The sequence below is a fragment of the Mercenaria mercenaria genome, chromosome 16 (assembly GCF_021730395.1).
Source record: "Mercenaria mercenaria strain notata chromosome 16, MADL_Memer_1, whole genome shotgun sequence".
In the NCBI taxonomy this organism is placed as follows: domain Eukaryota; kingdom Metazoa; phylum Mollusca; class Bivalvia; order Venerida; family Veneridae; genus Mercenaria; species Mercenaria mercenaria.
Genome location: NC_069376.1, coordinates 5,730,328 through 5,744,463, shown reverse-complemented (window position 1 = coordinate 5,744,463; position 14,136 = coordinate 5,730,328). Strand labels below are relative to the sequence as shown.

The following is a 14,136-nucleotide window of genomic DNA, read 5'->3' as shown; positions in this document are numbered from 1 at the left end:
AGTGCAGAGGCGTCAAGACTTTTCTGTTCTTTGAAAAAAAATGTCGCTATTTGTATATGACTTAGCAAGTTTTGGACAAGTTCATGTATGTAAGCAGATATTTTACAGCATTGTTTGCATAGATTTGTACATTATTAAACTCTACTGAAAAAAATATAAACATACGATAACGTATATGTAATGTAAAAGAAAGAAAGAAACATACAGACACCTGGGCGTCGCTTTGAAACTGTCATTAGCAAAACCACCACTAGGGTATAAACCTGTTAGTGTAGATTGAAAGGTGATGTGTCAGCCCAGTATAGCAAAGTTAACCACAATATATTAAACCTGTCGCGTAACGTATTTCCCGCAGGTCATGGAGCTATGCCTTCCACGAGAATGCTCTGTTCATTTGGGCAAGTGCTAAAGCAAATATAACATCTGAGGTGTGCGTCAATGTGTAGCAAATTGAAGCAATCTTCAGTATGCATTGATTATTTGCTCAGTTTTAACATATTATTTTTGTCATCAGCAAGAGTATGTGTTTACTCATTTCAAACATTCTTTGAAAAATATTGGTTTCAAAATTGTTAGCATTAACATCAGTTTGATTAACTATACAAGATTAGTATTATTATAAATCAACATAATATGTGTATATCTTTAAATTATACATATATATTTTGTAAAGATATACACTTACAATAATATAATTAAATGCTTGAAGGCCATGCTTGGTTTGTCGGAAGATAAATTTGAACATGTACCATTGTAAGATATGAAAACTTTACTTAGAAACAAACACTGTTTTAAAATTAGCAGTTAAATCTGTCAGTCAGAACCGCAAACATCCAAAGAGATTAAGTCATCCAAACCGGCGTACACTTATTATCCAAACCGTTACATTCATGTTTTTGCGACACTATATGTTTTGTGTTCCTTTAAATCTTAGGTGCTTTACACATATCACAGTTTATGCATACTTACACTTGAGATTATCGTATATTTACATACATTTAAACCATATAGTTTGATTTTGTAGAGAATAACAATGAAATCTGGGAAACTCTCATGCGAACAATTGCCATGAGTTTATAGGACGTATTTATGCTTAATACAATTCCGATCGCCATGTCAGTACGTCGATTACTTATTTAGACATAACCAAACGTAGTAAGACGTAATAAATATCTTTAAGAACTTACATGATGTTCAATTGTTTTTCGCTTTGAGCGGCCATATTGGACAAATACAAACACATGGCTACCGTCGTAGTAACCATACAGTTGTATATGTATATAGCCTTGCACAAATGGGCTATCCGTTTGCTTTTTATGAACTTGAAGAATCTCTATATTCTATGCAGAATAATAATAATGATGAAAACTAATATAATTGTGTCACTAATAAGATTTTTACTAGAAACATTATATTTCCGGGTTATTCTTATATCAGTTGCTTTGGATAGCCGTTAAAAATGAAAATACTTTTGCAGAAGATGGAAGTCTATTAAGTAGATAGATAAAACGATTTCAAATAGTGTCTGAGACGGGATATATGGTAATTAGTGTAAACTATGGCGGCTGATTTCTACCAACTTCACCTTTTCGCTTTGTCGGCTGTGACAAAACAAACAGGCCAGATATTTGTTATTTCGGCGCGTTGTCGCCTTTTCACTTTGTTGCGGGTGTCACAGCGAAAAAGCGAGATTGAGAGCACGACAAGCGATAAATGACAATGCAAAAAGTGGAAATAGCGAGAATTTTAACGTTTTGTCTGCGGCGCGTTAAAACTTTTGCCTTTTCGCCTTGTCGCTTTATCTGGATAATCAAATAAGAGACAACCCGGCAATACCAGAAATCTCGCCTATTTCATAACAATGGTGTGCGCATTGCTACAGAAATGCGACAAAGCGGCGAAAGGCCGAGCTTTTTCTTTTGGCGGGTTCTGGCCTTTTAGTTTTGTCCCAAGAGACAATGCGACAAGGCAGGCGAGATTTGAAAACAACCGCTTTGTCGCCATCCTGAAGCGTATGCGCAGTATGTAGTATACATTTTATCATATCTCATAACACTACCAGTCTATTTCAATGACATTACTGCATAATTTTCATAAAATATGACAACCTTGTGACTTCAGCACGCCGTACAGAAATCTGTATACCATCATCAGTTATGGAATGAATTAGAACCTTCAGTTAAAGAATCACCCTCCTTAAACATATTCATCAAAGCAAAATTGAAAGAATTGTTTGAGCCTCATTGGAGAAAGGGGACAAGCAGTTTATTATGCTCGCTTAAGATCATGTTTATGAATGCGGAAACGGAGAACAAATAGCAGAACATTTATTTCTTTATTTGTAAAAGATACAAAGGAAAACACTTCGACTATTTTAATTCTCAAGCCAATGTCATCCTATAAACACAAATATATTACCCTTTGGAAAAGAAGAACAAACAGAAGAAGAAAATAAGAAAATAGTATAACAGTATCTTTAGCAGTGCATGATTTTATTCAACAATCAAATTTGTTTAAGAAGTACAATAAATTCAATAACCTTATGTATCTTTTTCTATACCTTTTATATATACACTTTTATGAATGAAACTGTCTACTTATGTTCTTATTTGCTTAACAAAGTATGGATTTAAATAAAGGTTGGGTTTCTTTTGGAATAGTTGGGAAGAAGAGGCAGCTTCAAGAAACAATATAGTAGTTCCATTGCAGAAATGAATTTTTTGATACTAGTATGCTTTTTTATGTGTTATTGCATATTTTTGTTTGATTGTTGTTTTTCTCTCAAGTTACTTGCTCACATTAAATCTGTTTAATGGAGTAAAACAATATTTCTATGGGACGAAAAGTATGCTGATGTTGTAATAACGGGCTGAATGCTAAAGAAACCCGACCCTTTTCATTTTTGTTATGTGTTAAAAAATTTATGTACTATTGTGAGCATTATTGAAACCGAGAGCAATAGAATAAACTAGACATCTCATAACAATGGTGTGCGCATGCGCTAAAGGAAGGCAACATAGCGAAACCAGCGATTTTTTTCTATTGGCGCGTTGTCGCCTTTTCGCTTTGTCCCGAGCGACACGTCGGCTAATTGAAATAGCGGGATGTTTATGCGCCGCTGACGGCGATTTCAGATTTGTGCTATTTCGCCTTGTCGCGTTGTGGTTTTTCCCTTGTCAAGCTCTTAATCTTACCTTTTTGCTCTGCGACAAAGCAAAACGACGACAACGCGCAAAAAAACCCCAGAAATATCACCTCTTCGCCCTGGTGCCCGCGACAGCGTGAAAAGGCGACAGCGCGATAAAACCGAAAATCTCGCTTTTTCGCTTTGTCGCAGCAACATACCGAAAAGGTGAAGTTGGCTGAAATCAGCCGTCATAGTAAACTGTATGGTAACGTAACTTTACTTCAGGAACAACGTTATAACTCAACCCATACACAAGTGTATACTGTGTAAAGAAACATTTAGCCTCGAACAAATAGCACAGTGAAACACCGCTCGCTCTAGCATCGATGACTCGAGTTAATCAAACAATTTCATACACCGTGAGAATTGCGTAGTCTATACCAAGTCGGTATATTTGATCTTATGATGAGATTAATTATGATTGATAAAAGCTTAAAGAAAAGATTTATTGATCAAATATCGATCAATTACTGATAACTTAAAGCATCTTTTCTGCGGGATGGAGAAGATAGTTATGAGATCTTAGTATTTTAATCAGCAGTTGTTTGCATGCAAATAAAGGAAATAATATAGCCGATTCATAAAATTGAGACGTAAGTTATGATATGCACTTGTTGATAAATAAAAATAAAAAAAAATCTTAGTTGTTTCTTCACATGTGCCATTTACAAATTATATATTGAAACGTCTATCAATAGATAACGTTTGTAATACGTTTGTATTTGAAAATGTCAAGTATGTTATTATTACGCATCACCGTTTACTCTGCAAACGGTCCCGATGACAATTGGTAAAACAAACTTTAATTTTCTTCGTATGTTGGTCAATGTTTGGGTCGCTCGAAACCATGGATAACTCGAGCATTTTGCTCATCCCCTTGCGACCTCGAGCGAGCGGTGTTTTGCTGTATATGGAAATCCGCTGTCTGATGACCTCAGTATCTCCATTACGGACAACAGTCTTGAGCGTTAGAACGCTCTATAAATTATAGTGGTAACTAGCATCATTAGTAGGAATGATTACAAAATATACTTCTTGATTGTGTTCTCAAAATCATTACGTTCTGGTATGGCACTTTCCTATGATACGGAACATTTCTTCCAGGAACGCCAACAGCAGTAGAAGATGAGACGCCAAATTTATTTCAAAGAATATATAGATGGTTTACATACCCGAAACGAACGGAAGGTAATGTAACTTGAATCATATCCAATCCATATATTTTATAAACCATATACAAATGTAGAATCTACTTTGAAAAGGTCGGGAACGCAGACTTTTACAGCTTCCCGAGAACTACTTTATCGATGTGACGGGCCACTCGGTTAATGTCGTTCGTTAGTTCGATTTTATATTTCTCTTCATATAACATTACCTCTGACCGAAACTGTTTGGTGGAGGTTGGTAAAACTTGGCATGTACCCATGTTTTTCAATGGTATATTTTCATTGCACTCTTTCATTAAATTTCATTCAGTTTAGTTCATGGACAATTCATTGCCATGATGTTCCATTATTCAGTCTTTTGTATTCCTCTGACAGTAATAAGATTCATTGACATTGTCCAATAACTTGTCGGGGAAATGAGTGCCAATATTTGGTTCAAACTCCTTGCGACTGTGTCACTGTCGTTTTTTCTTAGTTTTTTTTTTGTTTCTTTTGTCGTGGTCATCTTTTTATCTATTTTTTGTGTAATTATCATTTACCGATTCATACTTGTAATGATGTGTGGATTCGCTGAGCTTATAATTGCTGAAGTGAGAAATGATAAAGAGAAAAAAATCAGCAAAACATTAGCGTAGCATAGGAAATAGAAAGACACATTTATACAATAAACTTTTTTCACCATGTCTGTTAGAAATAAATCGGTATCATGCTTTACGGGATTAAAATTATACTGAGTATAGTCTACGTTTATTTGCAAAGATGTGAATGTACATGGGAGAGACGGTTGTAGCTTTTTTTCAACATTAAGGAAAAGAGAATCGATGTGGTTTTATTCTGGAAATATAACTATCCAAATTCATGTCAGGTTTGAATGATTACAATATATACCTCTTGATCATCCCGTATTGGTATGGAGCTTTCCTATAACACAGATTTTTTTCTTCCAGAAACGCCGAAAGCAGTAGATGAGCCGCCAAATTTATTTCAAAGAATATATGGATGGTTTACATACCCGAAACGAAAGGAAGGTAATGTAACTTCAATAAATAATAAACCATATAGAATCCACTTTGAAGAGGTCGGGAACGCAGACTTAACTTCAATAAATAATAAATCATATAGAAGCCACTTTGAAAAAGTCGGGAACGCAGACTTAACTTCAATAAATGATAAATCATATAGAATCCACTTTGAAAAGGTCGGGAACGCAGACTTAACTTCAATAAATGATAAATCATATAGAATCCACTTTGAAGAGGTCGGGAACGCAGACTTAACTTCAATAAATAATAAATCATATAGAATCCACTTTGAAGAGATCGGGAACGCAGACTTAACTTCAATAAATAATAAATCATATAGAATCCACTTTGAAGAGGTCGGAAACGCAGACTTAACTTCAATAAATAATGAATCATATAGAATCCACTTTGAAGAGGTCGGGAACGCAGACTTAACTTCAATAAATAATAAATCATATAGAATCCACTTTGAAGAGGTCGGAAACGCAGACTTAACTTCAATAAATAATAAATCATAAACAATCTACTTTGAAGAGGTCGGGAACGCAGACTTAACTTCAATAAATAATGAATCATATAGAATCCACTTTGAAGAGGTCGGGAACGCAGATTTTTACAGCTTCCCGGGCACTACTTTATCCATGTGACGGACCACCCACTTTATGTCGTTCGTTAGTTCGATTTTATATTTCTCTTGATATAACATTACCTCTGGGTGAAACTGTTTGGTTAGTAAAATTTGCCATGTACCCATGTTTTTTTTTCCAACGGTATAATGCACTCTTTCATTCAATGTCATTCAGTTTAGTTCATGAATAATTCAATACTATGATGTTCAATTTTTTCAGACTTCTGTTTTCGTCTGTCAGTAATAAGATTCATTTTGAAACATGTCGGGGGAAATGAGTGCCAATATTTGGTGTAAACTTCTTTCCTTGCGACTGTTGTGTCACTGTCGTTTTTATTTTATTTCTTTTGTCGTGGTCATCTTTTTATATATTTATTTTGTGTAAATTATCTTTTACCGATTTATACGTGTAATGATGACTACATTTCACTGAGTCAACAATTGCTGAAGTAAGAAATGATAAAGAGAAGAAAATTTCAGCAAAACATTAGTGCAGCATAATGAAAAAGAAAGATACATGTATACAATAAACTTTTTTCACCATGTCTGTTAGGAATATATGCATCGCAGGCATAAGTAAAAAATGCCTCTAACTGTATTTTTGTATGAATTAACTACATACGTTAAGTACGCACAAATATAATATTTCTAACCAGTATCATGCTTTACGGGATTAAAAGCATCAACGGATATAAAAATGAAAACTTTGTCCGGAGCATTTTTTCAACATGCATGTATGGATTTTGATATAATTTGGCAAAAATGTTCAGCACCACGAGACGGAGTGTCATTCGCAAGAGCCATGTCCCTAGGTTTAAGTCAAGTCACACTTAGAGGCCAAGGGTCAGATACAAGAATGACTTTGTCTGGAGCATTTCTTCTTCATGAAAGGAGGGATTTTGATGTAAACTGAACACAATTGTACCCATCATATGATGGAGTGTCATGCACAGGTCCCTTCTTTAGAATTACTTCCCTTTGTTGTCACTATAAATAGCTTATTTTGTAACTTTTTCATTAGTAGTCATAAGGAAAAATCGATACCACTTTTCTGTAGTACAACATGCATGTTACATCCAATTTATCTCTACATGGTAAGGATTTTGTGTGGACTTACAATTTGTTTTGTTTTTTTTTAAGATTAACTTCCGTTAGTTGTTACTATCAATAACTTTTTTTGTAATTGACCGTAGAGAAAAACCAAGACCACTTTTCTGTGGTACAAGATAGATGTTACTTTCGAATTTTAGTTGTATTTCAAGGTATCTGTACCTGGTAAGGAGTTTTTTGTGGACATAGAAAAACAAAATAATTACAATAATGCCTAAAAAAATCTTTGTTTTCGGTAACATGCTAAAAAAAATTAGGGTATGTAGGTCGGAATTTTTTTATTTTTTTTTGAAAATTTTTTTATTAAGGGAGACTTTTCGGAAATTATTTTTTTTGTCAAAAATGATTACAAATAAGGGGGTTATGCCTTTAGAGCATCAGTAAGTTGATTTCTAACATCACTGGCCATGTTTAAAGCATGAAAAGTGCAGTTTTGCATCTTTTTTTTAAAAGTTGAAAAAATATTCTCCAAGGACATAAAAACATTTAGGGTCGGGCCAAAAATTTAGGGTAGGTCGGGATACCGGAAACAAACAATTTTTTTACGCCTAATTACTAAACAACCACAAAACTAAAATTCCATTTGCCAATACAGGTTCTAGTGTATAGAAATCTCCTGTGACGGGCGTATATTTTGACATTCTGGCACTCTTGTACTTGAAAGAAAAAATAGATTTTTGTGCTGTTGAATGGAAGAGTGTCGGTACAAATCTCAATGAGATCCAATTTTTTTTATTTTTTTCTTTTGGTGACAGAAAGGTCCTTTTAATGATACTGGGTAACTAAAAGTAGAACAATATGGTCATAGTTATAATAAATATTATATGTTTAATAGAATATGAGCATTTGTTAAAGAGCCCGTTGGCATGATGCAATTAAAAATCTGGTTTTCGTTGAATTTCGACTTATCTTTATTTCATTTATGATGTTAGTGACAAGAATGTATGCACAGGTGTTAATGGGGATTAATGTAATGGAAAAAATAGGTTCAAAAATAAGAGATTTATGACATCATCCGTCATTTCAGTGAAGAAAGACGCACAATCTGACTCTTGTAGAAGAAACAATGGAGAACACTCCGAGCTGTTATCATGTCTGATACTGCTAAATTAATACTGCTAAGTTATCCGAAGCTCACATGAAACTGCTTTGCCTTTAAGAAATCTCCCAAATAAACACAAGTTTCCGCCACCCCCCACTCCCCCGCCCGCAAATAAAATTTGGCGCAAAAGGAAATAACGATATCCAGACTACAAGATTCTGACTAAATAAATTAAAACTAATGAAATATCAATATAGAAAATTACGGAATCAACATGGCTTTTCACATTAAGGTCAACTAATTCCACAAATTCGTAATAAAAAAAGTATGTCTCTGTTTCCTCGAAATATTTTATGTAATCGTGACATACAATATTTAACGCAAAAAATTCGTTTTAATTTTTTATACCCCTGCTTCGATTTACATATATACATAACAAGTTGTATTAAACTACATGTATGTTCTGTGCATACAGAGTCGATGAATACAAATAAGCGCTAACAAAAATTGTCTCTGCACCGGTCTTTCTAGACTGGCATCAGTCGTTCTGTTCTTAAAAAATAAATATTTCGGCCATTCAATCTTCATAATTAATAAAATCAATTTCTCTCATCTCTGCCACTGGCGGCTCGACAGATGTGATCTGATCTGGTCGGTTTCCATCCCAGCATATAATCACCATCTCATTAGAGATCGTTGCAAATTTGTTCCTTATGTAACATTAGACCTAGTTGACTCCAGTGCCGTGGATCATAGAATCTTAATGACCTTTACAGTGTGTAATGAAGGGCTTTTCAATAAGTGCGTTTTAATACCAGATAAATAAGAAAGGTGTCAGTATACTTTACTTTGATGATATTAAAATAAAAATGAAATTAGACATGTTCTGTTTATTGTTGATTCTGTAATATCACCTTTACTATTATTTTCATCAAATACATTTTAGGTTCGCACAAATATTTGCATGTTTAAACTGAACTAATCAGTATTTTTGAGTTTTTCAATTGCAGAGAATGTCTAACTATAAAGATTATGCCATTGTCACAAATCTGTGTATGTAAATTAAATTTTGATCTTGTAAATAAATAAAACATACGAGGGGTGTTCCAATAATAATGTCATTTGTGCATTATTTCGTGAATATCGTGCGCTATGTACTCTAAACCACAACGGGCCGATAGAATAATCACTGAAGCATTACACAGGTGAAAATCTCGCTCACAATTTCACTAACATTGATACAGTGTACATTGCTTTATAGCGTATTCATTACACTATACATGAAATGACTGGTAGAAGAGCTACAAATGTGCTTGAAATTAGGGCCTATATAAAAGGTCGGTCGTTACTGGGCATAAAGCCTATGGATATTCATCGTGAGGTGTGCGACATTTATGGGGAGGGTCAAATGTCTCACAGATCTATTTGTGGGTTGCCAAATTTAAAACCGGTCAGCAGCAAGTCAAAGATGCTGCTCGTCCAGGTCGTCCTGCAACAACAACGACGAAAAGCAACATACAAAAAATCAGTAATATGTTGAAAAAAGATGCCCGATATACCGTGAGGGATTTAGCACGGTTGACGAACATTTCTTTAGCACGAGTTCATGGTATTTTAAAGAAACATCTTCAACTCAGGAAAATAAATGCAAGATGGATACCTCATTTGCTAACAGACGAACAGAAGAGAACCCGTGTTGCAAATGCTAAAAAGCTTCTCAAAATGTATCCCGAATATAACAAAAAAGCTTTCGACAACCTCGTTACTGATGACGAGACATGGGTATACTATTTTGAGCCAAAGCGGAAATGTTCAAACAGTATTTGGGCCACTAAAAATGCAAAACGTCCAAGTATTGCCAAGCGACAGCGCACGGTAAATATAGTTTTGTATGTGATTTTCTTTGATAATACGGGACCAGTAATGCAAATCCCGGTACCAAAAGGCAGAACGGTAACAGCAAAGTTCTACAAAAATGTTGTTCTGAAAAAATTAAAGTCCTGCTACAAACGCCGCCGCCAAAGCACAGGACTCAAGTACGTCCGGCTTTTACATGATAATGCCCCCGCTCATAAGGCTAGACTTGTGACCGAAATTTTGGCATCAGAAAAAGTTATTGTCCTTCCGCATCCTCCATTTTCACCAGACCTGGCCCCTTGTGACTTTTTCTTGTTTCCAAAACTCAAATTCCAACTGTATGGAAAGAGATACAAGTCGCGAAATGCCCTTGGGTCTGCAGTTTATCAGTACCTAATGGGTGTTCCCATTAAAGAGTATGAACTCTGCTTTCAAAGTTGTATTGAGCGACTCAAACGGTGTATTCAGGCAGGTGGAGAGTATTTTGAGGGCCAAAGAAATTTAAAATGACGAAAACACTTGTAGTTTAGCAAACCAAAGGCAAATGACATTATTATAGGAACACCCCTCGTATCGTATCGGCGTGAAGTTGGCAGTACAGCAGTAGCAGCAGTTAACTGCTCCTACTGCCAGCAGTTACAGCAGTTTATTGCCTGTCGCAGTTAACTGCTACCAGTTACAGCAACTGATCGTGTTTGCTAACATCAGTTAACTGCTACTACTGCCAGCAATTATAACAGTTCATCAAGCTGTATTACCAGGTGATGAGAAAGACATAAGGTATTTATTTTGTCAGTGTCCTACATATAATACTGCCAGCAGTTAAATTGTGTTATTAAAGTCATTTACAAGATTCCTTCAGATGTGTAATAGGCCGTAAAACCTACCCTTCTCGCGTATCGTTTAAAGATCATTGAAGCGTTCTTAATCTATCATGAATTATCTGCCCTTGAAACCGATATTCAAGAGCAGTAAATTCAGGATCAAGCCTGGGTACCTATGATCTTTAATACATATTTTCGTTCTGAATTTTATTCTCAGACAGTATACAAAGTTTAAAGAAATTCTGCCCGTAAGAAAAATGTTGCCCTATAGAAAATTGTCCCATTCACCCTTATATTCTCCTGTAAACTTTATAATACCAGCAGTTAAATGGTTTAAAAGTCTCATTTATGTTTCTGCCAGCAGAGTGGTCTATGAGAACATGTCACTTCCAGCAGTGAAATGAGTCAAATGACCAATGAAAGCAGTTTTCTATGTGATACTGGCAGCAGTCAAATGGTTTATAAGACCAGTATACCAGTTTTTTTTAGATGTAACTACCAGTGATTAAATGTTAACAAGGCTCCTATTACTGCTAGCAGTAAAATGTTTATGACAGCAAATAACAAGGCTCCTGTTACAGCTAACGAGAGCAATTTACCAGTTTCGTATATATTTCTGGCGTATTAACTGCTGAAAGAAAACCACTCAAGTCGCATTCAGCCTCGAGACCCTAAAAAAAAAGAGCCCCTTGGAAACACCGCCCCGTCTCACCCCGGGTTCCTCCCAAACAAGAGTTTTCCCCGAATGGCGGCCACCCGTGCCGGGTGGGAGACGACCCCTCTACAACGGCCACCCGGTCCGATCCAAAAGTCAAGGTCTGGGGCGGAGCTGGGGGTGCCCAAACTGAAAAATGTGAAAATTTCCAAAAACGGCCTCGGACCAAGTTTGAGACCCGCTCACGAGTAAACAAGAGTTTTCCCGGGGTAGCCGCTATGCTGGACCCCATACACCGTCACCCTCTACAACGGCCACCCGGTCCCGTCCCAAAGTCAAGGTCCCGTAGGGTCCTTCTATTAACTGCTGTAAGCATTTTAGGCCACCCCCGCCTCACACCTCACCCCGGGTTCCTCCCAAACAAGAGTTTTCCCCGAATGGCGGCCACCCGTGCCGGGTGGGGGACGACCCCCTCTACAAAGGCCACCCGGTCCGATCCAAAAGTCAAGGTCTGGGGCGGAGCTGGGGGTGTCCAAACTGAAAAATGAGAAAATTTCCAAAAACGGCCTCGGACCAAGTTTGAGACCCGCTCACGAGTAAACAAGAGTTTTCCCGGGTAGCCGCTATGCTGGCCCCCCATACACCGTCACCCTCTACAACGGCCACCCGGTCCCGTCCCAAAGTCAAGGTCCCGTAAGGTCCTCCTATTAACTGCTGTAAGCATTTTAGGCCACCCCCGCCTCACACCTCACCCCGGGTTCCTCCCAAACAAGAGTTTTCCCCGAATGGCGGCCACCTGTGCCGGGTGGGGGACGACCCCTCTACAACGGCCACCCGGTCCGACCCAAAAGTCAAGGTCTGGGGCGGAGCTGGGGGTGCCCAAACTGAAAAATGTGAAAATTTCCAAAAACGGCCTCGGACCAAGTTTGAGACCCGCTCACGAGTAAACAAGAGTTTTCCCGGGGTAGCCGCTATGCTGGCCCCCCATACACCGTCACCCTCTACAACGGCCACCCGGTCCCGTCCCAAAGTCAAGGTCCCGTAGGGTCCTCCTATTAACTGCTGTAAGCATTTTAGGCCACCCCCGCCTCACACCTCACCCCGGGTTCCTCCCAAACAAGAGTTTTCCCCGAATGGCGGCCACCCGTGCCGGGTGGGGGACGACCCCCTCTACAACGGCCACCCGGTCCGATCCAAAAGTCAAGGTCTGGGGCGGAGCTGGGGGTGCCCAAACTGAAAAATATGAAAATTTCCAAAAACGGCCTCGGACCAAGTTTGAGACCCGCTCACGAGTAAACAAGAGTTTTCCCGGGGTAGCCGCTATGCTGGACCCCATACACCGTCACCCTCTACAACGGCCACCCGGTCCCGTCCCAAAGTCAAGGTCCCGTAGGGTCCTCCTATTAACTGCTGTAAGCATTTTAGGCCACCCCCGCCTCACACCTCACCCCGGGTTCCTCCCAAACAAGAGTTTTCCCCGAATGGCGGCCATCCGTGCCGGGTGGGGGACGACCCCCTCTACAACGGCCACCCGGTCCGATCCAAAAGTCAAGGTCTGGGGCGGAGCTGGGGACCCCAAAACTGAAAAATGTGAAAATTTCCAAAAACGGCCTCGGACCAAGTTTGAGACCCGCTCACGAGTAAACAAGAGTTTTCCCGGGGTAGCCGCTATGCTGGCCCCCCATACACCGTCACTCTCTACAACGGCCACCTGGTCCCGTCCCAAAGTCAAGGTCCCGTAGGGTCCTCCTATTAACTGCTGTAAGCATTTTAGGCCACCCCCCGCCTCACACCTCACCCCGGGTTCCTCCCAAACAAGAGTTTTCCCCGAATGGCGGCCACCCGTGCCGGGTGGGGGACGACCCCCTCTACAACGGCCACCCGGTCCGATCCAAAAGTCAAGGTCTGGGGCGGAGCTGGGGACCCCCAAACTGAAAAATGTGAAAATTTCCAAAAACGGCCTCGGACCAAGTTTGAGACCCGCTCACGAGTAAACAAGAGTTTTCCCGGGGTAGCCGCTATGCTGGCCCCCAATACACCGTCACCCTCTACAACGGCCACCTGGTCCCGTCCCAAAGTCAAGGTCCCGTAGGGTCCTCCTATTAACTGCTGTAAGCATTTTAGGCCACCCCCCGCCTCACACCTCACCCCGGGTTCCTCCCAAACAAGAGTTTTCCCCGAATGGCGGCCACCCGTGCCGGGTGGGGGACGACCCCCTCTACAACGGCCACCCGGTCCGATCCAAAAGTCAAGGTCTGGGGCGGAGCTGGGGACCCCCAAACTTCTGTCTTATTTAAATTTCATTATTTTAATCTGTACAAGGTACATGGATGAATACATTGATGGATGACTGCCCTTTCCTGTTTTGCTTGATCTAACTCGCCATTCTATTTTTAGTCAGGAGCTGGGTAATTCGATTTTTGCACACAACAACTTCCTTCAAACTGTTACTGTTGGTTGTATTTTTACTTCGTTTATCGTTGAAAATAACTATTTGAATATATATGCCTATAAAATACATGTACTCATTTTATTCAGAAAACGTACCCGGGCCTAATTCGAAACCATCCCTTCCTATTTAGTAAAGCGTGAGATTTTCTACTTTCAGTTTCTTAAGATGCAATCCGGGGAGGTAATTACATTAT

The 14,136-nt window shown here is 38.9% G+C and overlaps 1 protein-coding gene across 1 annotated transcript in view; it reads left to right on the top strand.

The window, feature by feature from the left end:
• Window positions 1-14,136, top strand: part of LOC123543813 (uncharacterized) — a 453,424-nt gene that overhangs the window by 14,033 nt on the left and 425,255 nt on the right. Inside the window, exons 4-5 of the mRNA XM_053526066.1 lie at window positions 4,292-4,375; window positions 5,301-5,381. Coding sequence (XP_053382041.1) covers window positions 4,292-4,375; window positions 5,301-5,381 — 165 coding nt within the window. The remainder of the gene's footprint in view (window positions 1-4,291; window positions 4,376-5,300; window positions 5,382-14,136) is intronic.